The sequence below is a fragment of the Dasypus novemcinctus genome, chromosome 19 (assembly GCF_030445035.2).
Source record: "Dasypus novemcinctus isolate mDasNov1 chromosome 19, mDasNov1.1.hap2, whole genome shotgun sequence".
In the NCBI taxonomy this organism is placed as follows: domain Eukaryota; kingdom Metazoa; phylum Chordata; class Mammalia; order Cingulata; family Dasypodidae; genus Dasypus; species Dasypus novemcinctus.
In genome coordinates, this window is record NC_080691.1 from 79,293,032 (window position 1) to 79,318,033 (window position 25,002).

Genomic DNA, 25,002 nt, shown 5'->3' on the forward strand with positions numbered 1-25,002 from the left:
TTTACCAAAATTAACTCCTTTAGTCCTCAGAGCAGCACTATGAAGTAGAGGAGCTGTTGCAACCCCCGTTTTGCAGATGAGGGAATGCACGCACAGAATGGCTTGTCAATGACTTGCCCAAAGGTGACAGCTCAAACAGGTCAGAGCTGGAAAACAGCAGGACAAAGTTACTCTCTGCAAGGTGCTAAGTTTGCAGTCACAAAAGACTGCCTGTCCACAGGTGGCTGGTGGCTTTCCCACAGCACGAGACTGGGCAATTGCCGGATATAATAAGGAAGTTGTCTGTGTACTGACATGGGAAATCTCCAAGATATATTGTTATCTGGGAGAGCAAGACACAAACTGGGAAACCGGAAGAATGGTGTGTGCAGTATGCTAACATGTGTATGTTCATAAATACCTTAGATATCTCTAGAAAGAAACACAAGTTTCTGTCTCACGGACCATCTGGGTGAGGTAAATGGCTGGCTGGCAACAGGGGGGGGGGGGAACGAGACTACCTTTTCCCAATATGCCCATTTGTACCTTTTAGATTTGGAACCATGTAAATAATTACCTATTCTCAGATAAAAAAAAAAATAAGTACAATTTAAAATAATAATAATAATGTCCTAGAAAGAAGTTGATGTGAAACAGAACTGAAGTGAAAAAGAGGGACTTTCTTCAATAAAAGCTTTTTAAAATGCCGTCACTACTCAGTCACCCTGACAAGGGTGGATGGGCAAAGGGAGCCCAGGGCCCCACTTCCCTTTCCAAAAGTCCTTTTTCCCTTTTCTAAAATAAAAAACATGTTCACCTGGATAATAAACTCCTACACATCCTTCAAAGCCCAACAGAAATGTCCTCTCCTTCAAGAAGCCTTTCCTGCCCATCCAAGAAACAAGAGTTCTTCTCTGCTATGCAAGACACTCCATGGGGCAGGAGTGTCACTGCTGGGCTCTATTCCTCACTCCCCCTTCACCCCAGCACACAAGTTTCTGGAAGTGGGGCCTGGGGTTCCTGTAGGTCTCCAAAAAAAAAAAAAAAAAAGACTCGTAGGAAATGGTTTGATTGAAAAATGCACAGCCCAAGGCAGAGCAGGCACGAGCCCAGATATCTCAGGGAAGCCCTCATTGAACCTCAGCGTTCCTCCACAAAACTGATCTTGACCCAGAGGGAGGCCAGACCAAAGGGGAGATGTGTTCATGACCTCGGGCAACTGGCCCCAGGAGGTGTTGGCACCAGGAATTGAAAATACTTAGGAAGTGTTGAGAAATCTGGGGCAGTGCCAGGGAGGGAAGAGGCCAGAGGAGGAGGGGGAGGCGGGAGCCAGATAAAAAGCAGCCTCCAGCGGCCTCTGCTCACTCCCCCTGTCCTCTCCCTCCGTCCCTCCATCCCTCCGTCCCTCCACGTTCCCTGCACCATGGGACCTACCGCAGGGTCCAGCCTGCTGCTGCTGCTGCTGACCAGCATGCCCCTGGCCCTGGCGGACCCTATGTGAGTCGTCACGACAATCGTCCCCCCAAAAAAGGCTGCCCCTGGGCTGGGAGCAGGCACCTGCGGGGACAGGCTCCTGCGGAATTCAGAGGGCGCTTGGGTGCCTGCGGGTTCAGGGGTCAGTGGGTTGGGATCTTTACAAATCTGGGCTGTCGGTGGAATTCAGGAATTGTGGGGTGGGGCTGTCCGGGTTGGATGTTCACAGAAGGGGGCTCCGGGTGTTTCCGGGTTGGGGTTTGGGGCAGGCGCGAGGTTGAGCTGAGTGTGTGGCTGGGGTGATTGTGGGTTTAGGGGTTTTTCGGTTTGGACTTCAAAGGATTTGGGAGTTTGCACTTCCAGGGTTTCCTGTTTGTAGGTTTGGGGTTTGGGGCTTCGGGTTTACGAGGGCTTGGGGTGTGTGGATGCGGATATGCAGAGGACCAGAGCGTTAGAGGCTTAGGCTTGGGGTGTTCAGAGATTTGGGGGTGCGTGTGGAAGTCTAGAGACTTTGGGGGGGTGCAGGTTCTGGCTTTGAGGTTGCGGGTCTGGCGAGATCCAGTTGTTCAGGGCCCAGGCAGGGCTGGGTGAGGGTGGGGGTCGGGGTGCCCTGCCCGTGGGGGCGAGGTGGCGGCGGTTCCCAGGGAGGAGCGCAGCCCTTGGGCTGGCGCTGGCGCCCCGGGCGGCCACTGGCGCCTCGCCAGGACCAGGCTGGGTCCAAGCGCCCCCGAGCAGGACTGGCCGCCGCTGACCCCGGAGAGCCTTGGCGCGTGGGCGCCCCGGGGTGACGGCGCCGCCCTGCGCCCCGCTCCGGCAGGTACTCCATGATCACCCCCAACGTCCTGCGGCTGGAGAACGAGGAGATGGTGGTGCTGGAGGCGCACGAGGTGCAGGGCAACGTTCCCGTCACCGTCACGGTGCACGACTTCCCCGGCAAGAGGCAGGTGCTGTCCAGCGAGAACACGGTGCTGACCGACGCCAACGGCCACCTGAGCACCGTCACCGTCAAGGTGGGCACAGAATGGCGCCGGCCTCCCACGCCCAGAGCCCCTCCCCCCGAGCCCCTCCCCCCGAGCCCCTCCCCCCTCCCCCTCCCCCCTGAGCCCCTCAGCTCTCTAAGTCCCCTCCCCCTTTCTGAGCCCCTCCCCCAAGCCCCTCACCTCTCTAAGTCCCCTCCCTGTTTGAGTCCCTAGCCCCCCTGAGCCCCTCACCTCTCTAAGTCCGCTCCCTGTTTCTTAGACCCTCCCCCTCCCCGCCCCTCAGCTCTCTAAGTCCCTTCCCCCTTTTAAGCCCCTCCCCCTGAGCCCCTCAGCTCTCTAAGTCCCTCCCCCTTTCTGAGCCCCTCTCCCTCTCCCCCCTTCTTCCCTGTGACCCCACTCTCCCTCTGAGACCCCCTCATCTGAGCCCCTTCCCCTCAAAGCCTCCTCCCCCCTCTCTGAGTTCTTCCTTCTTAGAAAACCCCTCCCCCTCCTGAGGGTCCTCACCCCCCCCCACCCCGTGACCCTCCCCGCTCGAGCCCCTGCCCCTCTGCCCCTCCCCCGCTATCCCCACCTTCGCGCTCAGGCGCGCTGGGCAGGCTCTGCAGGGATGAGGGGCAGGGGAGGGTCTGGAGGCTGGACCAAGGTGTGGAGCCCTGAGCAGACGCCAAAGGATGCCCTTGGCCTTGCCTAGATCCCGGCCAACAAAGAGTTCAGAACCGATAAGGGGAAGACGTACGTGGTGGTGCAGGCGGCCTTCGGCGGCACGCAGGTGCAGCAGGTGCAGCAGGTGGTGCTGGTGAGCCTTCAGACCGGCTACCTCTTCATCCAGACGGACAAGCCCATCTACACCCCCGGCTCCACAGGCAAGGGCCGCGGGGGCTGGGGCGGGCGGGGGCGTGGGAGGGGCGGGCCCGGCAGGGCCTCACTCGTCCTTCCACCCCCTCCCCTCCCTAGCCCGCTACCGGGTCTTCTCCGTGGACCAAAACCTGCTGCCCGTTGGCCGGACCGTCGTCATCACCATCGAGGTACCGGGCAGGTGGGGCCCCAGGGACCCCCGGGAAAGAGATCAGGCAGAGCAAAGAGGCAGAGGGAGACGGGGGGGGGGGGGGGCGCTGATCCCCAGGAGGAGACACGGGGCCAGGCTCGGCGGCCCCACGAGGTGGGCAGGGACAGAACCAGAGAGAGATACATCGAGGCGGTCCGAGCCCCGGGAGTCGTGGGCGGCGGGGCTGGCGCCTGGATTCCGGCTGCCGACAAGCTCCTGGTGACTGTGGGACTCTGGACAGGTCACTTGGCCCTCCTGAGCCGCCCTTTGCTCCCCTTAAGTTGGGGGTACGGCAGAAAATAACTCGAGGGGGGCGGTCCTCCTGGCAGCCGCCAGAGGGCGGGCTCGAGCCCCCGAGTCTGCTCGCAGCCCTCCAGGGCACACCTCCTGGGGGGAAAATCCTCCTGGCAGCCCACCCGGCCCTGCGTGACCTGCCTCTGTCCCTCCCCTGCCCTCCCCTCCTCCTGCTTTCCCCCCTCACTCACTTGGGCCCAGCCACACAGGCCTCCCTGCTGACCCGCCACCTCACCAGCCGCTGTCCTGCCTCAGGGCCTCTGCACTGCTTCTCTCTGTCTGCAACCCTCGTCCTCCAATTACTTCCACAGCTCACTCCCTCACCTCTTCAGTTCTCCGCTCCAAAGTCAGCAATATCCCCGCTTTATAGTGAGGGCCCCCCAGGCCACCCTGTAAAATATCACCCCTCCCTTCAGGCTCTCTCTCCACACACACACACACACACACACACACACACACTTCCCACTCTAACTCTCCCCCTTCAGCATCATGGGAATTGGATGCACGTTTGTTAAATGCCTCCCTTCCAACATAATTTCTGCAGAGGAAGGGATTTGCTGTATCTCCCAAACTCAGCACATAGTAGGGCTCAAGAAAAACTTACCCGAGGAAGGGAGGGAGGGAGGGAGAAGGAAAGGGAGCGTGGGTATTGCCTCCCATAGGACTGAACTTTTAGGGAGTTCGTGCCTGGTCACAGAGAGGAGACAAGTCACCACGTGAAGGCGGAGAGCTGCTGTAGGGAGAGGCCGGGTCTGCGGGGAAGGGAAGGCACCCACCTCCTCTAAGGCACAGCCGGCACCCTGCTGTGAGCCAAGACCCCTGCTTCACCCACAGAACTGCCCCATTTCCAACGACAACCAGCGTTTTTGTGTGATGTCTCCTGACACTTCACTGCTGGCAAATAATGAAATCATACGAAGTTGCCATTCTTGTAGGAAAGAAGAACAAGGCAATTACCTGTGGTTCATTCCAGTCAAACGCTTAGCGTAATAAATGCCAGTTAGTATTGTTAGCCGTGGAGGCACTGGTGATGCTGATCTCAGGCTTACACCTCTGTACTAAGCCAATGAGGTAGCTGCTGCTGTTATCTGCTTTTTATGGACAGGCGGATTGAGCACAGAGAGGTGAAGGAACTGGCTGGAGACCACACAGCTAGTGGGAGACACAGTGGGGATTTGAACCGGGGCAGTGAGGTGGCCTCCTGCTCTCCCCCTGCCCAGTGGGCGCAGGCACCCAGAGCCCCTTCATCTGACCCGCCTCCGTGTCTCCCACAGACCCCCGACGGCGTGGCCATCAAGCGGGACTCCCTGTCTTCTCAAAACCAGTTAGGCATCTTGCCCTTGTCCTGGAACATTCCGGAGCTGGTCAAGTACGTGAGGTCCCCCGAGAGGGGTTCGCCGGCCGCGCGATCCCCGCGGCGGGGGTGGGGGGCTGGGGGCCCGGCTGGGCGGCTCACCCGGCCTTCCCCGCAGTCTCGGGCAGTGGAAGATCCTAGCCCACTACGAAGATTCTCCGCAGCAGGTCTTCTCCTCCGAGTTTGAGGTGAAGGAGTACGGTAAGAGCGGAGGCGCCCGGGCGGGGGTCCCCGGAGCGCGGGCCCAGCGGCCGCCCCCAGCCGACGCCGTCCCTCCCCGCAGTGCTGCCCAGTTTCGAGGTCCAGGTGGAGCCTACGGAGAAATTCTACTACGTCGACGACCCGAAGGGCCTGGAGGTCATCATCACAGCCAGGTGAGGTCCGGGGGCGGGGCCAGGTGAGGTCTGGGGCGGAGCGGGGCCACACGAGGTCCCGGGGCCGGGCCAGGTGAGGTCCGGGACGGAGCGAGGCCAGGTGATGTCCTGGGGGCGGGGCCAGGTGAGGTCCTCGGGCGGGGCCAGGTGAGGTCTGGGGCGGGGCGGGGCCAGGTGAGGTCCGGGGGCGGGGCCAGGTGAGGTCCTGGGGGCGGGGCCAGGTGATGTCCGGGGCCAGGTCGGGGCCACGCGAGTTCCCGGGGCGGGGCCAGGCGAGGTCCGGGGCGGAGCGAGGCCAGGTGAGGCCCCAGGGCGGGGCCAGGTGAGGGCGGGGGCGGGGCCAGGTGAGGGCGGGGCGGGGCCACGCGAGGTCCCGGGGCTCTGGGTCCTCGCCCGGCTGGAGGCAGTGGGCAGCGCTCCAGGGGAGGAGCTGAGGCGCGTCCCCCGCAGGTTCCTCTACGGGAAGAACGTGGACGGGACGGCCTTCGTCATCTTCGGCGTGCAGGACGGCGACCAGCGGATCTCGCTGTCCCAGTCCCTCTCCCGCGTGGTGGTACGGGACGGGCCCCCAGAGCTCCTCCCGCGTCCGAGCGCCCCCCGCAGCGCCTCCCCCTCGGAGGCTCCTCCCCCTGGGGGCGCCTCTCCCCCGAATTCACTTCCCCCTCGGAGCCCCTACCCCTCTCTGATCCCCTCCCTCTCCCTGCGCTCCTCCCCGCCCAGCCCCTCCCCTTCCCGAGTCCCTCCCCTGCCTGGAGACCCCTCCCCTCTCCGGCTTCCCTGTCCCCCTCTGAGACCCTCTCCCGCTCTCGCTCTCGGGGCCCCACGCCCGAGCCCCTCTCCCGCCGAGCCCCGCCCCCTCCCTCTGATTTTTCCCCTCCTGCCTGAGCCCCTCCCCTGCCTAGCGACCCCTTCCGGCTGAGTTCACTTTCCCCCTCTAAGACGCTCTCCCTCTCTCTCAACCCCTCCCAAGCCCCTCTCCCGCTGGGCCCCTCCCTCTTCTGACCCCTCCTCTTCTCCCCCAGATTGAGGACGGCACCGGGGAGGCGGTGCTGCCCCGACAGGTCCTTCTCGAGGGCGTGCAGCCCTCCCGAGCCGACGCCCTGGTTGGGAAGTCGCTGTACGTGTCTGTCACCGTCATCCTGCACTCAGGTGAGCCCAAAGGAGGAGGCCCAGTCTGAGGTTGGAGGCCCAATGACACCTTGTGGTCCAGACTGAGAGGGGAGGTCCTGTGCAAAGAGAAAGCCTATTCTGAGTGGGCTGGTCTGGTCCGAGGGGGTGGCCCGGTGAAGGGGGGAGGAAGGGCCAGCCTGAGGGTGGAAGCCCAGGATAACTGTGGTCCAGCCTGACCCTCATGGCCGGCCCCTTCAGGCAGCGACATGGTGGAGGCGGAGCGCAGCGGGATCCCCATCGTGACCTCCCCCTACCAGATCCACTTCACCAAGACGCCCAAGTACTTCAAGCCAGGCATGCCCTTCGACCTCATGGTGAGACCCACGGCGGGGCTCCGGCGCCGCGCGCCCCCTACCCGAGTTCCCTGAGCCGCTGAACCCCTCCACCTGCCCTTCCCCCCCAGGTGTTGGTGACCAACCCCGACGGCTCTCCGGCCGGCCGGGTCCCCGTGGTGACCCAGGACTCCAACGTGGAGTCTTTAACCCAGGCTGACGGCGTGGCCAAGTTGAGTGTCAACACCCTCAACAGGAAGCAGCCTCTGAACATCAGGGTGAGTCAGGTCCAGCCCCGGGACCCACCCTCGCTCCACCAGGCAGAAAGATAGAGACTTTGCACAGCTGGGTCCTGACCTTCGCTTTGAGACGTCCTGCATTTGCATAAAGGGGTCCTAATATTTGCATACAGGTGTCCTTCCAAGTACATGAATGTACGGGTAGTGATGTGTTCGTTTGCACGGAAGGGTTCTTATTGGCATGGGGATGGGATCCTACCATTTGCGTAATGGGGTTCTACCACCTGTCTGCATTTATTTTTTTTTTATTTTATTTTTTTAAGATTTATTTTTATTTATTTAATTCCCCTCCCCTCCCCCCGTTGTCTGTTTTCTGTGTCTGTTTGCTGCGTCTTGTTTCTTTGTCCGCTTTGTTGTCGTCAGCGACACGGAAAGTGTGGGCGGCGCCATTCCTGGGCAGGCTGCTCCCTCCTTCGCGCTGGGCGGCTCTCCTTATAGGGTGCACTCCTTGTGCGTGGGGCTCCCCTACGAGGGGGACACCCCTGTGTGGCACGGCACTCCTTGCGCGCATCAGCACTGCGCATGGGCCAGCTCCACACGGGTCAAGGAGGCCCGGGGTTTGAACCGCGGACCTCCCATGTGGTAGACGGACGCCCTAACCACTGGGCCAAAGTCCGTTTCCCTGGGGGTTTACATTTAGATCACCAGGCCTCCTTCATTTGCATGTCACGGTGCTTTCATTGGCATGGAGACATGTTCTGGCCTGGCAGGCCTACCCTTCAGAGAGGGCCTGAGTCTTGCAAGGAGGGGTTTTGCAGTTTATGGAGAGGGGTCCATGATTTGCTTGACGGGCTCTTTCTCGGGACTTCCACGTTGCACTGCGAGGGAGGTATGGTCTATGCAACACTGCAGATGTCTGCAGATGTCTTCAGGAGTCCCTGTCCTACCCCTGGTCTGGGCAAACCCCTCCGTGCCGGAAGGCTGGAGCGACATGGGCACAGAAGGTTGGAGAGAAAGAGAAACAGGTCTGCGGATGAATTCGTCTCCTATTGCTGTTCTAACCAATTACCAACAACGTGGCAGCTCAAAACAATACAGACATACTGCACTGTCTCGCAGATGTTTAGAATTCCAAAATCCGTCTCCCTGGGCTAAAATCAAGGTGTCAGCAGGGCTACATTCCAGGCTGTAGAGGAGAATCTGTTTCTTTGCTTTTTCCAGCCTCTAGAGGCCACCCTGCATTCCTCGGCTCAGGGCCCCTTGGCCCATCTGCTAAGCCCTCAGCACAGCGTCTTCAAATCTCTCTGCTTCTCCTGCCTTCCTCCTCTAAGGACCCTGGTGATGATATTGGCCCTCCGGGATTATCCAGGATAATCTCCCCATCTCATGATGCTCCCTTTAATCGCATCTGCAAAGCCCCTTTTGCCATGGCAGCTTCCATATGCCCAGCTCCCGGGGATTAGGACGTGGGCATCGTTGGGGCCCCCCGGCAGCCCAGCTCAGCGGGCATCCCTCTCCCCTGCCCAGGTGCGCACAAAGAAGCAGGGCATCTTGGAGGCGCGGCAGGCCAGCAGCACCATGCAGGCGCTCCCCTACAGCACGCAGGGAAACTCCAACAACTACCTGCACCTCTCCATGTCCCGCACGGAGCTCAGGCCCGGGGACACCCTCAACGTCAACTTCCACCTGCGAGTCGACGCCGGTCTGGACGCCAGGATCCGCTACTACACCTACCTGGTCCGTGGCCCTCCACAGCCCCCGGCCCCTCCTCCCCGCTTCTCCAGCACCATCCAGACCCCTCCCGTCTTCTCTGTCCCCCCAGATCATGAACAAGGGGAAGCTGTTGAAGGTGGGGCGCCAGAATCGAGAGCCTGGTCAGGACCTGGTGGTTCTGCCCTTGACCATCACCCCGGATTTCATCCCTTCTTTCCGCCTGGTGGCCTATTACACAATGATGGGCAGCAACGGTCAGAGGGAGGTGGTGGCCGACTCCGTGTGGGTGGACGTCAAGGACTCGTGTGTGGGCACGGTGAGCTCCCTGGATCGCTCTGTGCCCGTCTCGGGCATCTCAGCCTCTTCCTTTCTCCCTCAGCCTCTGCCTCTCTCCAACCCGCTGAACTGGTGTATCACTCGCTCGCTCTTCCTTCTTTCTCTCTCTCCTTGCCTTTCTCTCTGACGCTGCTGCTCTTGTCGTCCCTGCCCATCTCTCTCTCTTGCATCTCCACTTTTCTCTTGCTTTCGGGCCAGTCCAGGACCTCCTCTGCCCTTGGCTGCCTGAGGCTGGGGCCTTATAGGGTTGACTCCTCCGTCGTCCCCACAGCTGGTGGTGAAAGGTGGTGGAAAGGAAGAGAAGCATCATTTGCCAGGGCAGCAGATGACCCTCAAGATAGAAGGTGACCGTGGGGCCCGCGTGGGGCTGGTGGCCGTGGACAAGGGCGTGTTTGTGCTGAACAAGAAGAACAGGATAACACAGAGCAAGGTGAGCACCCTGTTGGCTGAGGTTGGGGAGACCATGGGTGGCCATGGGATAGGGTTGAAGATGGGAATGCACGTGGACAAGGCTTAAAGTTGGGAGGTCATGGGAATGGGCGGTTTCCCTTATTGCACCATAGCAATATCAATAGCAGCATATCGTGGAGTTGTCCAGGGTGGGCAGCCTGAAGACGGGGATGGGGATGAGATGAGTTAGACTGGGATTGGAAATGAGGATAAGAATGCAGTGGGATCAGAGGGGGCATGGGCATAGGGTTAGGAATGGAATGGGAATGGAGATGGGAATGGGGTTGGGAGGGGGTTGAGAGTAGCGGTGGGAATGGGGTTGGGTACATTTGGGAATGCAGATGGAGTTGGGAATGGGGTTAGGATAGGATTGGGAGTGGATATGGGAATGGGGTTGTGCTAGGGATGGGAAGGATGATGGGTAGGGAGTGGAGATGGGAATGAAGGAGTGATGGGTTGGGAATGGGTATGAAATGGTGTTTGGGATAGAGTTGGATGTGCTTGTGAGTGATGATGTGTTAGAGTTGGGGTCACAATGAGTTGAGAATGAGACTGAAGTCAGGTTGGAGAGGGGCTGGAGAGTGGGGTGAGGTACAAGACTGAGAATGGGGTTGGAGTTGTGTGGAGATGGGGGTGAGGCTGGGGAAGGAATAGAGCAATGGGGTTGGTGCGGATGGGAGTGTCATGTGTGGGCGTAGGAATGGTGTGAAGAGGGGCGTGGAGATGGAGAAGGGCGCTGGGGTGTGGTTGGGGTAAGGGGGCTTTTGAGTTGAGATTCTGGGGGGGCATTGGTCGGGGGAGGCAGTGGGTTGGCAGCGGCCCCACTGGCTGGACTCGCCCAGCCTCGGCCCCCTCCTCCCGCAGATCTGGGACGTGGTGGAGAAGGCGGACATCGGCTGCACCCCGGGCAGTGGAAAGGACTACGCCGGTGTCTTCACGGATGCGGGCCTGTCCTTCAAGACCAGCAAGAACCTGCAGAGCGCCGAGAGGGCAGGTAAGGACGCAGCCCGCGCCCCGCCCAGGAGGGGCAGCGCCTCAGTGGTTAAGGGAAGGTCCCTGGAGTCAGAAGGACCCGGGTTCAGGTCCACCCCCCCACTAGCAAATCCCTTCTCCTCTCTGAGCCTCAGTTTCCTCGCCCGCCCAATGGGAGCACTGACACCCCTACCTCACGGCCCTTGTGAGGAGTAAACTAAGGACACGCAGCAGGTGCCTGATCACCTTGTCCCGCTGCCCCTGCCCCTCAGAGCTCGAGTGCCCAAAGCCAGCCGCCCGCCGACGTCGCTCTGTGCAGCTGATGGAGAAGAGGATGGGCAAAGGTGAGGGCCCTCCGCTGGCCCCTAACACCCCCCACTCCTGAGCCCCTACGGGATCCCATCCTGGCCTCTTAAGAGCAAATGAGGGAGGAGGGGAGCGCCCGGCCTTGGGGAAGTTCTCCCTGGTGTCTGTCCTGAGTTTGTCCTGCTTCGAGGTGCACTGGCTGAGGGTCTGATGTGGGGGACTCTGCTCCAACAGTGGGTCAGTACACGGACAAGAAGCTCCGCAAGTGCTGTGAGGGCGGCATGCGGGATAACCTGATGAAGTTCTCGTGCGAGCGCCGGGTCCGGTATGTTGAGGACGCGGACTGCAAGAAGGCTTTCCTTGACTGCTGCAAGTACATCACCGAAGAGCGGCTCAAACACGCCCGGGAGAGTACTCTGGGCTTGGCCAGGAGTGAGTCTGATGGTGGGGTGGAGGTCAGGCCTGGAGGAAGGTGGCTCTTTCTGAGGAGGGAGGGCATTCCTGTCTGAGAGGGGAGGACACCCTTGTCTGAGGGAGGAGGAGGAGGACTTAAAATGTCTTAGAGAAGGACATTCCTGTCAAGAAAGTCACCATCAAAACTGAATACAGAGAAAGCACAACCCAGCCGTTTGTGAGGATCAACTGGACAAATTCACAACTCATTTTAACCCATCCACACCTCACTGTCTAATAATCTTATATGGAGTGCTTATTCCACTGATGGTAGGTAGTTCTCATGAGCTACTGGAGATTTTATTTTGTACCACTTGTCATTTTCATGGGGAACTGGAATTCCATCGATCAATGGTGTTGAAAGAATAAAAGCAATTTTTACTCTTTTGACGCCATTAATCAATGGATTTCCAGTTGCCCAATGGATTCCCAGTGTGGGTGGCTCTGCAAATTGAGGGAAACTACTTTTTATCAATTCCATGATGCAAAGTAGTGAAAGAGAATAACTTTGGTTAAAACATAAGGAGAAAGGAAAGACAGGTTCTCGACGCTAATGAGCAAAGAGCTCTATCTTCAATCTCTTGCATGTTATAAAAATCTAGACGTGCTGGTCTTCAGTGTGGTACTTTAGAGAATGGTGACCAAGGAAAGGTTTTTTTTTGCAAAGAAGAGATAGTCTGAAAGCTATCGGGAGCTTAGACAAAACCCATGCTCAGGAAGTGGACTTGACCCAATGGATAGGGCGTCCGCCTACCACATGGGAGGTGCATGGTTCAAACTCCGGGCCTCTTTGACTCATGTGGAGCTGGCCCGTGCACAGTGCTGATGCACGCAAGAAGTGCCATGCCACGCAGGGGTGTCCCCCGCATAGGGGAGCCCCACGCGCAAGGAGTGCACCCCATAAGGAGAGCCACCCAGCATGAAAAAAAGTGTGGCCTGCACGCACAGAGAGCTGACACAGCAAGATGATGCAACAAAAAGAAACACAGATTCCTGGTGCCTCTGATAAGGATAGGAGTGGTCACAGAAGAACACACAGTGAATGGACACAGAGAGCAGACAACTGGGGAGGATGGGGGAAGGGGAGAGAAATAAATAAAAAATAAATCTTAAAAAAAATACAAACACAAGCTCAACCGGGAGCTTGTTTACTAGCACAGGGTTTTTTCACCTTCAGCATTATGTCATTTCTTTAGCCTGTCCGAATCGGAGAGAGGATTGCCTCATTTACTACCCCAAAGGCACTGAGATGGATTATTACACAGTATGGGTGGATGTTGGCATCTGTGGAATTCCACTTACTTTGCTGATAAGGGGCCTCAGAGACAAACTGAAATTTGGCCATCATTTTTGTTTCTTTTTTCTTTTTCTTTTTGAATTATTTCTTTTGTTGTTGTTGTTATTTCTTTTAGTACTCCAACAACACTTAATAAGTACTATCGGCATTTTTGAGGAAAGCCCAGCCAGGGATAATTTCTATTTCAGCCCAATTTTGTCTGTCTGCTATTGGTGTCAGGCTGATGTTTCGAGGCCACCACCTCTTCCGTGGCCTCCACTGGGCTGGGTGAGCCTCAGCTTACCTGGCTGTGTTCGGCACCATCGTGTCCATTAGGCAGAGGGGACAGGGCCCAGGACCCACGACAATTTCAGGGGCCCATGGAAGCGTTCATTTCTTTGAAAATCAGAGGGAACAAATGAATGTGGTCCAGCTTGCATTATATTCATTCCTTATACAAATGCAGTCATAAAATTTAAATTTTTAGAGATATTTTTATGAAAGACAGCAAAAGCGCGTTGCATCCTTCAAAGTCATAATGTGGCCCCAAGTGGGTTTTGCTGCTAGGAATCCCTCGGGGACCGCAGGGGCTGGGGGTGGAAAGGGGGCAGGGTGTGGGGGGTGGTCTGTTCTAACCCCAATGGCCCACCAGGTGACCTGGATGAGGACATAATCCCAGAAGAAGACATCATTTCCCGAAGCCAGTTCCCTGAGAGCTGGCTGTGGACCATAGAGGAGTTGAAAGAACCAGAGAAAAACGGGTATGGCTGGGAGCACCCACTTCAACCCACCCAGCTCAGCATCAGCCCCGGTTCCTCTTCCCTTCACATCAGACCCCTCCTCTTAATCTGCCTGCACCCCAGCCCTTCGACCCCCTTCCCTTCCTGGAACATCAGCGTTTGTTTCCCTGAGGGCCCTGCCCACCAGCCCTCCCCACTGAAGTCTTCTCCCCTCCCCGCCCCCCCCCAGAATCTCAACGAAGACCATGAATGTGTTTTTGAAGGACTCCATCACCACGTGGGAGATTCTGGCCGTGAGCTTGTCCGATAAGAAAGGTGAGGCAAGTGGTGGTGGGGAGGGTCCCGGGGCCCCGGGGATTTCCTCAGCCCGTCCTCGGTCTTGGCGGCTCACACCTGTCCCCTGGTCACTACAGAGGAGCCAGAGGCTGGTCTGTGGGGGATCAGTCTCTAAAGTGGGTGCTGTTGCAATAACTAAACCATTCCGGGGCAGTGTCAACCTGGGGAAGGCGACTAAGAAAAGCTAAACCAGAAGGCGGTGTGAAATGCCCGATTGAAACGCCAGGGCGGGGTGTGACAGGTGACAAGTGGACTGGGGGGGCTCTCGTGCCTGCGTCCCTGTTCCCCCACCAGCCAACAGCCCATGTGAGCACCTGGCCAGATGGGGAGGGCTCATGGCCGGGCTGAGACTGGGGAGAGGAGAGGCAGGCACTCGCCTGCAGCGCCAAACCTAAAGGGGCACCAAAAACCTCAGGCGTCGGGTAGATAACATTTAGTGCCATATTTCTAAAACTCAAAGTAGATGTGAGAAATCTATTCTGAGCCAAATATGAACAATTTAAGAAAGGACTTGCCTTGTGTAGAACCAAATTGGAACCTGAGGTCAGAGGAAAAGTGTGTGCCCCTTACACAGGTTATATATATTTTTAAATTAATTTTTGTCCAGAATATTAAAGTGGTTACAAAAGAGTGAAACATTTAAAAAGCTCACAGAATTAAGTGTAAATATTTCATTGATACCCAAACAAGAAATGATTATAATTTCACTTTCCTGGCCCTAAGGAAAGCTATCCCATCAAACTATTCTTAAATCTGCTTTTCTGCTTTTTTTGTTTTCAATTGAATTGCCATGTTTGCCAGTTTCTCTTGGATGAGGGCCGCGGTCAAACGGCGCGGACACTGGGTGCCCGTTTTCCCTTTTGCCTCAAGCTCCAGCATGGCTCCTCTTGGCGCTGGTTTCTGAGCCCCGTGCAGGTTTCCAATCAGGACATGTCTGTTTTACCTCTTGTACATTCTCATACACTGAGGTTCTTGGTAAGATTTCATTTTAGCATAAAGCTTCCTGCAGCTTGAAAAACACATGGAGAGCCACAGGCTCCTCAAAGCGGGCCCCTGAGCCAGTAGCATCGGCCTCATCCGGGATCTGTTAGGAAATCAGAATCTTGACCCCCACCCCCCCCAGACCTGCTGGGTGGGACCGTGCCCTTGAGCAGGACCCGCGGGGAGCGGGAAGGGCCTGAGCGCTGAGCTCTGCGCTAAGCCGCGCCTCTCGGCCTCAGCCCTGGGCATCCCGTGCTGGGCTCCTGGGGCCGCTCCGGGCTTCGCGCGGGGCTTCCCTGGGCTCCCCCACCCCCAGCGCTGACAAGCACCTGCCTCCAGGCTTTGCCAGTGTCCCCTGGAAGGCAGAGCCCCCCCCTCCCGCCCCAGCTGAGACCCCTGGGCCAGGCGAGGCCACGGACAACCAAGCACTTTTCCTTCCGTATTTTTCTGAACTGAAGTCTTGGGCTGCTGCACACATTTAAACAAACAAACCTGGGGGTGGGGGGGGAGGTGGTAAATCAGAGCCCCCGGGGGATGCCCTGGTTTGTACTGTGGAGCCCATCGGGGAGTTTTCTGGGGTACAGTGTGAGCTAGGGCTCAAACTCAGCTTTTTCCCAAATGATCGGTGCAGCTGACGGCGCAGCTGACACCTGGGGCAGCTCATCCTCTGCGCCGGGGGCTGTCCTGTGCCTCTGCTCAGTAGAAGCTTTCCCTGCCGGTGTGGGGGGGGGGGGTGAACACCAAAAATGTGACCGGTCGTGGCCAAGGGCCCCTGGGGCGGGGTCCACGTGTTCTGTGGTCTGTAGCGGTCACTCCTCACAGCCTCAACACCAGAAGTGGTTACCCCCACTATTTCCCACCATCTCTCTCACCCTGTCCCTGGCACTATTCTAAGCTCTCTCCCTATTATCTCTTTTTTTTTTTCCTTCAAGATTTATTTATTTATTTTATTATTTCGTTTTCTCCCCTCCGCCCAGTTGTCTGCTCTCTGTGTCCAGTCACTGCATGTTCTTCTGTGTCTGCTTGCATTCTTGTCAGCAGTCCTGGGAATCTGTGTCTCTTTTTGTTGCGTCATCTTGCTGCATCAGCTCTCCATGTGGGCGGTGCCACTCCTGGGCAGGCTGCACTTTCTTTGCACCGGTGGGCTCTCCTTATAAGGTGCACTCCCCTTGCGCGTGGGCTCCTGCACTCCCCTATTATCTCGTTTAATTCTCACAACAATGCTAGGAGGCTGGATCTATTATAATCCTACAATGAGGACCCTAAGGTCAGAGAAGGAAGCTGACTTGCCCAAGGTCACCTTTCAGGAATCCAATCTCAGTGCTTCAGGATAAATATTTTTGCATCATAATCAATGGGACTGGGGTATTTTAGACAGAGTTATTAGGAATTAAAATATCAGTTGGGTTAAGCTTCTCGAGGCTATGTGCCTGGGTTCAAATCCCAGGTCCCCTTCTCAGTAGCTGTGTGGCCTTAGATGAGTTACTTACCTGCTCTGTTTCTCCATGTTTTATCTAACCCAATATATTGAAAATATTATCATGTCTTTTTCCAAACTTTGCAAAACCACTATCACAGTAAGAATAGTGTTATGATAATAAATTTACAAGATTTAACAACATTAAGTTTTCTTGTCAAACTTATTGAGATAGTGCATACTTTTGTAATTAACCTTTGAAATCAGTGTATAGCTTACACTTACAGCACATCTCTATTGAGACGGTGAATTTTCACCAGGAATGCTTTGATTTGTGTTTCAGATTTCATAAAATTTACAAATAGAAAAGTAGATTTGCCAACCCAAGTTGTTCCAAACATGCTTGAAAGTGTTCCAGTTACTGAAGAGAACACTGGTATTTTTAAAACTCGAAATTATTCAGATTATCATAAAATTCACCCTCTAAAAGTCTATGATCCAGTGGTTTTTAAAAAACACTCACTAAAGGCACCCATTCTTAAGTTTCCATCTAATTTAACTAAAATTATCTGAGCGCAGATCCGGTTCCGGTCGTGCTGGCCCCAAACGAAGTGCCCGGTGGCCGCGTGGGGCTGGAGCGTGTCTTTTGGACAGGGCAGGCATGGACCCTTCTACCTTTCTCTTCTCCCTCTCTAACGTCTACGAGGAGAACTACAAAGAAAATGGAAGTCTTTAAATAAGGAGTAACTCCCCAAGGCCACCGCCATTGGCGATTTTATCTTCAGCAGCAGCGTTCAGTCCCTGGCCTTCTACAAAGCCAGGCGGAGTTGGGGGAAGCTGCTGGTGCTCGCGGTGACTGAGGCCGTGGGAGCGCGGGAGCTCAGGCGAGCCCCTGCCCCGCGTGCGCCCTGCCCCGCGCGCCCTGCCCCTGACGCTGGCCCTCTGTCCCCGCCGGGGCAGGGATCTGCGTGGCCGACCCCTACGAGGTCACGGTGATGCAGGACTTCTTCATCGACCTGCGGTTACCCTACTCCGTGGTGCGCAACGAGCAGGTGGAGATCCGAGCCGTCCTCTACAACTACCGCGAGCAGGAGAACCTCAAGGTGGGCCCCGGGGGGCGGCGGAGGCCTGCGTGGGTCCTTGGGCGCAGAGTCCGGCGCCCACGCCCCTGACCGCCGCCCGTGCTCCCGGGCAGGTGCGCGTGGAGCTGCTCTACAATCCGGCCTTCTGCAGCCTGGCCACGGCCAAGAAGCGCCACCAGCAGACCCTGACTGTCCCGGCCAAGTCCTCCCTGGCTGTGCCTTATGTCGTGGTGCCCCTAAAAGTGGGGCTGCAGGAGGTGGAGGTCAAGGCGGCCGTCTACAACCACTTCATCAGCGACGGCGTGAAGAAGCCCCTCAGGGTCGTGGTGAGTCCTCCTGCCCGTCAAGAAACCCCCTCCCCTGTCCTTCCCACTCATCAGGCTTTGAGACGCTAAGAATCCACAGTGTAAGCACGTTAGGATTACTCCACATTTCGGAGTTGTGCCAGGATTAGGGTGGAACAAGTGAGGCACTCACCTCGGGCACAAAATTTTAGGGGACACTGTCTAGTTTGGTTTGCCAGAGCTGCTATAGCAAATACCACAACAGGACTTTTATTGTCTCATCGTTTTGGAGGCTGGAAGTCCGAAATCAAGGCTTCCAGAGGCCCCTGCTTTCTCTGAAATTGAGCATTCTGAAGGTGGCTTGAGGGTTACCCACAACCCAGTCTTTACCTGGGTCATGTGGCCGACTGCCTCCGCCTCACTCCCACTCTGTGTCCAAATTTATTTTGTTTATAAGGACATCCATTACATCGGAGTAAAGCCTACCCTCATTCTGTATGGACTCATTTTAATAGGATTTTAGAAGATCCAATTTCCGAATGAGTTCATATCCACAGGACTTGGGGTTAGGTGATATGTCTTGGTACAGACATGATTCATTCCAATAAGCCCAGTTATGTAGATGAATCCTACTTTCATGCAATATTTTAAGAACTCCCAATTGATGCAACTCCAAATCCATAAGGGATAAAATATCCAAATTTTAAATAGAGACAGGATCCAACAGCATCAAGCCAAACCATATTTGAGCTTCAGGCAAAAAGAAAAACGAGCATCCCATTTACATGTTTTCATGCTTTTTTTAAAAAAAAAAAAAGCCTATATTTTTTAGAATATTAATATAGTTGAAAAAATTACTTAAATATTGAGAAGTGGGTGTAATAAAGCTGTCAATATTATTTGAACTTTAAATATTGTTATTTATACCAAAAGCATATATGATTATAATTTTACTTTCCTGCCCTCAATAGAAAGAAATCTGTGGGGAGAGAAACCCGTTTGGTGTGCTAGGGCCTGCTGGGGCCAGCAAGGAGAGCTCACCTCCTCCCAGTTCCATTCTTGCACATCTTGGTAGCTTGAAATTAATTATAGTGGGGATATTTATACCATGGAAATTCACAGTGTTACAAAAGAGCTGGTTGCACCCTTGGAGGAAACTCAGTCTTCAACTGAAAAAGTGGGGAGTTGGGAGAAAGGAGAATGGATTTTGGGAAAGCACGTGCAAATGCAGCAGTGGTCCACCAGGGGGCACTTTCCCATAAACACAGATAGGGTCTTGGGCCTTTAATAGGAATTTATTTATTGAGCACTTGCTATGAGCCAAGCATGTGTTAAGTCCTTTATACACGTTATTTTATTTGAGATGTTTAAAAGGCAATAGGTTAAAAACACAGACTCCAGCAGAAATAGATTAGAGGTTGAAATTACTTTTAAAAATTAAAAACACCCACAATTTATCCACCTATTTGCCTACTGAAGTGATTTCGTGGTCTTTTCAAACTTCTTGACATTAGGAACCATAGTAAAATAGTGATTCTTGTACACAAAACAGCACAGACTGTTCAAACCCCACTTCTACTGTACTAGCTGCATGATCTTGAGCAAGTGACTTGACCCTTTGTACCTCCATTTCTCCATCTGGAAAATGGGGGTCATAATAGCAGCACCCCCCTTCTTGGGTTGACATGGGATTAAATGGGTTAACCCAAGTAAAGTGTACAGGCACAAGTGATGATCCCTAGACGGTGTTTTATTATTTTGTTGTTAATTTCTATAATTTTAGCATTAATTTGCACAGCTACACCGGGAGGCAGGAGTTTGTGTTGCCTCTTCATAAGGGGGGAAGCTGAGGCACAGAGAGGTTAAGTCACTGGCTCCCTGTCACACAGCCAGGAAGTGGGAAAGCCAGGTTCCAATACCATTTTACTGGTGCTAGGACGGAGCCCAGAGCAGGGAGGGCCCACCTGACCACCTGTCTGGTGCCTGTCTGTCCTTTTATTCACCTGACTTCCCCTGCCCTCCCCGTCACTTCACAGCCGGAAGGAGTAAGAGTCAACAAAACTGTGGCCGTTCGCACGCTGGATCCAGAACATCTCGGCCACAGTGAGTGGGGCCACAGGCGAGGGGGTGGGGGCTGGCATGGGGGTCAGGGAGTGAGAGGGGCCAGTGCCATCCGGTCTCCCCTCACCCCACAGACGGCGTGCAGCGAGAGGAGGTCCATGCCCCGGACCTCAGCGACCAAGTCCCGGACACGGAGCTGGAGACCAGGATCCTCGTGCAAGGTGGAGCCCCCTTGGCCCAACCCCTTGAGACACAGGCAGGTGGGGGGGGACTGTGCTTCCCAAAGCGAGCTGAGTTCCACCGAATTCCGGGGCCTTTAACGGCTGCACCTCCCTCCTCCAGTGCTTTATAGAAGGCTCCAGGCAGTCTTTAGCCCAGCAAGTAGCTTTTACTGATGAAGAAGTTTAAGTGAGAAGCAATGCAGTAGGAGAGCAGAATTTCTGGAGCTCACTGCCCAGGCTTGGGTGGGAAGTAGCTTTGCAATCTGTGAGCTGTGAGGCTTTGTGCAAATTCTTCTTTTTTATGTTTTGGTTTCCTCTTCTGAGATATGGGGCAAATCACAGTGTCAACGCCCAAGGATTGTTGCAGGGATTAAATGAGATACTACACGCTGTTCTCGTAGCAAACAGCATTAATTACTGTATAAGTTTTAATGACCCTGTGACTTGAACGGTTTTACCACTGAGGTAAAACAAGAGAGTCCAGGTGCCCAGGATCCCCTGGGAAGCTCAAGCTCCCCACCCCCAAATGCAGACCCCCCCTCGCCATTCAGCCGCACTGGGGCTCCCCCTCAATCCCATCTCCAGTCCCCAGCTCCCTCTGAACCCCTTGGCCTGGCTGGCCCAAGGCTGAGAGGTCACGGGGGGCGGGGGCTGGCCCTCACCCCAGTGGCCTGAGCGCCATCCTCCTGCCGGGCACAGGGACCCCGGTGGCCCAGATGGCAGAGGACGCCATCAACGGGGAGCGCCTGAAGCACCTCATCGTGACGCCTTCGGGCTGCGGGGAGCAGAACATGATTGGCATGACGCCGACGGTCATCGCCGTGCACTATCTGGACCACACGGAGCAGTGGGACAAGTTGGGCCTGGAGAAGCGGCAGGAGGCCTTGGACCTCATCAAGAAGGGTGGGCGCCCTGCTCCCTCTGAGCCCTTCCTCTGAGCTCCCCTCCCTCCTGAGACCCCCCCACACACACCCCATGTCCCCCTTAGCAGCTCTCTGAGCTTCCTCCCCTCTTTAAGACCCCCATTCCCCTCTGTGAACCCCTCCCCATCTGAGACCCCTGCACCCCTCTGAGCCCTGCCGCTGAGCCCCCTCTCCTCTGCGCTGCCTTCTCCCCAACCTCCCCCCTTCTCTAAAAGCCCCTTCTTTTCTAAGACTTCCTCCCCCTTTCAACCTCGCCGTCACCAGTCACCCCCTCCGCCCCCCACTCAAGGGACACTGCCCCTTCTCTGCAGGCTACACCCAGCAGCTGACCTTCAGACAGCCCAGCTCCGCCTTCGCCGCCTTCCTGAGCCGCAAGCCCAGCACCTGGTGAGTCCCGAGGTAGCCCCAGGTAGCTCTGAGCAAGCACTGGCTCCAGCCCCGGGGTGGTCCAGGCCAGCCCTGTGGGCCACCAGCCTGGACCCGCCACGTGCAGTCAGGCACTGGCTGGCCCAGGGACCACACTGAGCACCAGCTGCATGCCCTGCTAGGTCCGGAGCCCGGAGCCCCGGGAGCTGATAAAGGAAAACTGCCCTGGGCTGCGGGCCTGGAGCCCGCCCCCTCGGGGCCCCGCCCCTCTCCGGCCATTGGCTGGCTCGAGTGGCACTCTCTGGGTGCCGGAGCCGATTGGCTCACCGGCGCCCCGCCTCGCTGTGCTCGCCCCTAGGCTAACCGCGTTCGTGGTCAAGGTCTTCGCTCTGGCCGCCAACCCTCATCGCCATAGACTCCAATGTCCTCTGTGGGGCTGTCAAGTGGCTGATCCTGGAGAGGCAGAACCCGGACGGGGTCTTCCGGGAGGATGCGCCCGTGGCACACCAAGAAATGATTGTAAGCAGCAGAGATTCAGGGAGAGCGCCCCCTGCGGGTCATAGGGTGCGCGAGGGAAAGACGCCCCCAACCCCTCCCTGCCCAGTCCTCCCTGTTGGCTGCGAGCCAAAAACCCTGCAGCACCCAGTGCGAAATGAAATGCAGAGCCCTTGCTCAGAAATTCAGCCTTTTATGAAACTAAGTGTAAGGGTCCCTCTGAGCGAGGGATCCTGCCTGGGAGGCCCCATCTCCATGCCCGGCCCCTTCTGCCTCCTGGATGTTTCTCCAAAACGGTCTCCTCTCCATTTCCAAGGTCAGCCTCCCTGGTCCAGGCACTCCCATCCCTTACCTGGAGTCCTCGCAGAAGCCTCCTGGTCAATCTCCCACTCTTGTTGGCTCTCGGGCCATGCATCAGCTGGGGCCATTCTTTTAATCCCATCAGGTCACTGCTTAGAACCTGCCATGGCTCCCCGTTGTTCTAAAACAGGCACGGGAACGCTTTAGGGTAGTGGTTCTCAAAGTGTGGTCCCGGGAGCAGCAGCAGTGCCTGGGAACTTAGAAATGCTTGTTCTCAGGCCAATCCTGAGACCCACCGAATGAGGAATTCTCAGGGCAGGACCCAGGGTCTGCCCTCCCACCGTCCCTTGTCAATGTCGTGTCCACTCTCCTTCACAGCACTTGCCATTTGGTAATCATATATTGATTGATAAACTGATTGGGCCATGTCAGTCTTTTCTACCAGACAGGAAGCTCCATGAGAGCTGGGACCAGTGTCTGTTTTTCTGTCCACCACTGTATCCAGGTGACAGCACAGTGGCCCTTCAAAAACATTTGAAGAATGAACACAGGAATGAATGAATATCAAAGGGTTTGGGCTTCTTGAGGGAGTCAGTGGGGAGAGACACATCTCCCGGTCCCACAGGGATTGGTGGGAATGTGGGAGAACACTGGTGACGCCGTCCTTGTTTCCTGTTCCACACCCCAGGGCGGATTCAAGGACACCAGAGAGAGTGAAATGGCCCTCACGGCCTTTGTCCTCATCGCGCTGCAGGAGGCTAAAGATATTTGTGAGGGGCAAGTCATTGTAAGTGTCCCCAATCTCCTCTCCCCATCCTCTCCCACCACCCTGGGCCCTGGGCATGTCCACCTTGGGAGATAAGGTGGCTCCTTGCATTCTGGCAACTTCCAGGCCTCTCCAGCACAATAGCAGTCACCATGGCAACTATAGAAATAACAGGCGTTTATTGAACACTTACTTGGGGACATCTGAGAGGTCACATGTATTTACGTCACATAATCCTTATAACAGATAATAAGAGGTAGTTTACTCTTATTACCCCAATTTACAGATGAGGAATTTAGGCACAAAAAAAAAAAAAAGGTCAAAGATAGGTCCTTTCTGCCTCCTTTACCATTTTTGGAGCATTTTAGCCAATTTCAACAAAAGACCCTTTAGCCTGATTTCTGCATCACTCTGGCTCATAGTGGGTCATGAGTATCTGTTTGGGAATCTGTTCCCAGCTTTGGGTTGAGTGACATCACATTGCCTTGACATGGGCTGTAGTAGGACTATTTATACCACAGAAATTGGCAAGTGCTATAAACCAGCACCAGTGACTCCCAGAGAGCCAGTTATTAAAGATTTACCAGAACACCACTGGGTATGTGGACTGTTTAGGCATGCAGTAGGTACTCAGCAACAAGGCAGCTCACAGTGGCGAAAATGTCTGGGAAACTCTCAAATATAGACAGAGCCAGGATAGGCAGATATGTCCCAAGGACAGAATCTGTTCTGGTGTCCAGAAAGTCGTGATTTGTGTCCTCCTTACCATCTGTCTGTGACTGACCCAAAGTACCTGAACTTCTCTCTCATAGAGCCTGGGGGGCAGTATCACTAAGGCAGGAAACTTCCTTGAAGACAATTACATCAACCTGAGGAGACCATACACTGTGGCCATTGCTGGCTATGCCCTGGCCCAAGCTGGCAAGCTGGAAGACGACCTCCTCAGAAAATTTTTGGACACAGCCACAGGTAAGGGGCAGCCTTGAAAGGTAAAGGGGGATGCACAATTGAGGTTTGAGGGAGATAACCCTAAGGTGGGGATGGATGACTCCAAACTGAGTGGGGATGGGTGTCTCCAAGCTGATTTGGGATGGAGGGTTCTAAGTCAAACTTGGATGCTTGGTCTAAGCGTGGTCTAAGCTGAGATTGAATGGACAGTTCTAAGTTGAGCTGTGATGGACAGCTCCAAGCTAGCAGGGTTGGATGACTCTAAGGTAAGTAAAGTCTTCATTGTAAGCCTCACATGAAGTTCCACTGCATCATTCATTCAACAAGTGTATAAAGCAATTGCTATGACCCAGTAATAAGGAGTAGCTAAGGACATCAGCTCTGGCATCAGACAGATCTGAGTTCAAACCCGCTCTGCCACATTTTCTCTGTGCGACCTTGTAGAAGTCATTTAACCTCTCTGGACCTTATTTTTCTCCTCTTAAAATGATACTTACATCATTGGTAGGTTGTGAAGATTAAAATGAATAATGCTTGTACAACAGAGTCTGGCATATCATCAGAACTATATATGTATATGTCCTTTTGCCTTTATCATTGTTAATCATATTATCATTACCTCAAAGGTAACTAAGGTTAGATAAAATAATGCCATAAAGAATGTAGCACAGTGCCTAGTACATAATGAGCATACAGTCAATGGTTCCAATGATGACACTATATCAGTTTGGTCTGGGCTGGCTTCTGTAACAAATCTCCCCCAAGACTGAAGTGGCATAATACAATAGAAGTTTATTTCTTGCCGTGTAACAGCATCCTGTGGGTTTTCCAAGTTGATGAACAGCTCTCCTCCATATGGTGAGGCAGGGATCCAGGCCTCTAGAGTTTTGCAGCTCTACCACCCTGGGGCTATGGTATCCACTGCATATAGGCAGAAGGGAAAACAGGCAGAATGATTGTGCAAAGGAGGCGGTCCAGGCATGGAAGGGGCTCCATCATTACCATGCACATTCCACTGGCCAGAGCTCTGCTACATGGCCATGCCCCCCTGGAGAGTTATCTGGGAAGTATAGTGAAAGTGTTTGCCCAGGAAGAGGCATAAGTGGTTCTTGGTGGGAGTCTCTGCCATAAGTACTTTCTTGGGTCTTTGGGGAGCATAACAGTGAATATGGCACAGACCCTGCCGTCGTCACACTCCATTTGAGAAAAGAGATGTGTTAACAGGAGATTGCTGTAGAGTGTCACAGTGCTGGGATGGGAGAAGCACAGGATGCTCTGCTAGACAGAAGGAGATGCCAGTGTCAGCCAGGGCCACCCATTGAGGCTGAATTGTGCAAGATGGGTAAGAATTAACTAGTAGTGGATCGAGAAAAGGTGTTCCAAGTAAAGGTACCAT

General features: G+C 55.1%; 1 protein-coding gene across 1 annotated transcript in view; it reads left to right on the top strand.

The window, feature by feature from the left end:
* The first annotated feature begins 1,324 nt into the window (after positions 1–1,324).
* Positions 1,325–25,002, top strand: part of C3 (complement C3) — a 32,933-nt gene continuing 9,255 nt past the window's right edge. Inside the window, 29 exon segments of the mRNA XM_058281980.2 lie at positions 1,325–1,476; positions 2,270–2,462; positions 3,124–3,295; positions 3,387–3,457; positions 5,046–5,140; positions 5,244–5,326; positions 5,409–5,499; positions 5,950–6,052; positions 6,522–6,648; positions 6,868–6,983; positions 7,073–7,219; positions 8,708–8,917; positions 9,003–9,209; positions 9,501–9,659; positions 10,544–10,673; positions 10,924–10,995; positions 11,192–11,389; positions 13,339–13,447; positions 13,656–13,741; positions 17,121–17,263; positions 17,356–17,568; positions 19,563–19,629; positions 19,722–19,808; positions 20,508–20,711; positions 21,043–21,118; positions 21,456–21,498; positions 21,500–21,616; positions 22,581–22,679; positions 23,471–23,627. Coding sequence (XP_058137963.1) covers positions 1,403–1,476; positions 2,270–2,462; positions 3,124–3,295; positions 3,387–3,457; positions 5,046–5,140; positions 5,244–5,326; positions 5,409–5,499; positions 5,950–6,052; positions 6,522–6,648; positions 6,868–6,983; positions 7,073–7,219; positions 8,708–8,917; positions 9,003–9,209; positions 9,501–9,659; positions 10,544–10,673; positions 10,924–10,995; positions 11,192–11,389; positions 13,339–13,447; positions 13,656–13,741; positions 17,121–17,263; positions 17,356–17,568; positions 19,563–19,629; positions 19,722–19,808; positions 20,508–20,711; positions 21,043–21,118; positions 21,456–21,498; positions 21,500–21,616; positions 22,581–22,679; positions 23,471–23,627 — 3,649 coding nt within the window. The 5' untranslated portion in view covers positions 1,325–1,402.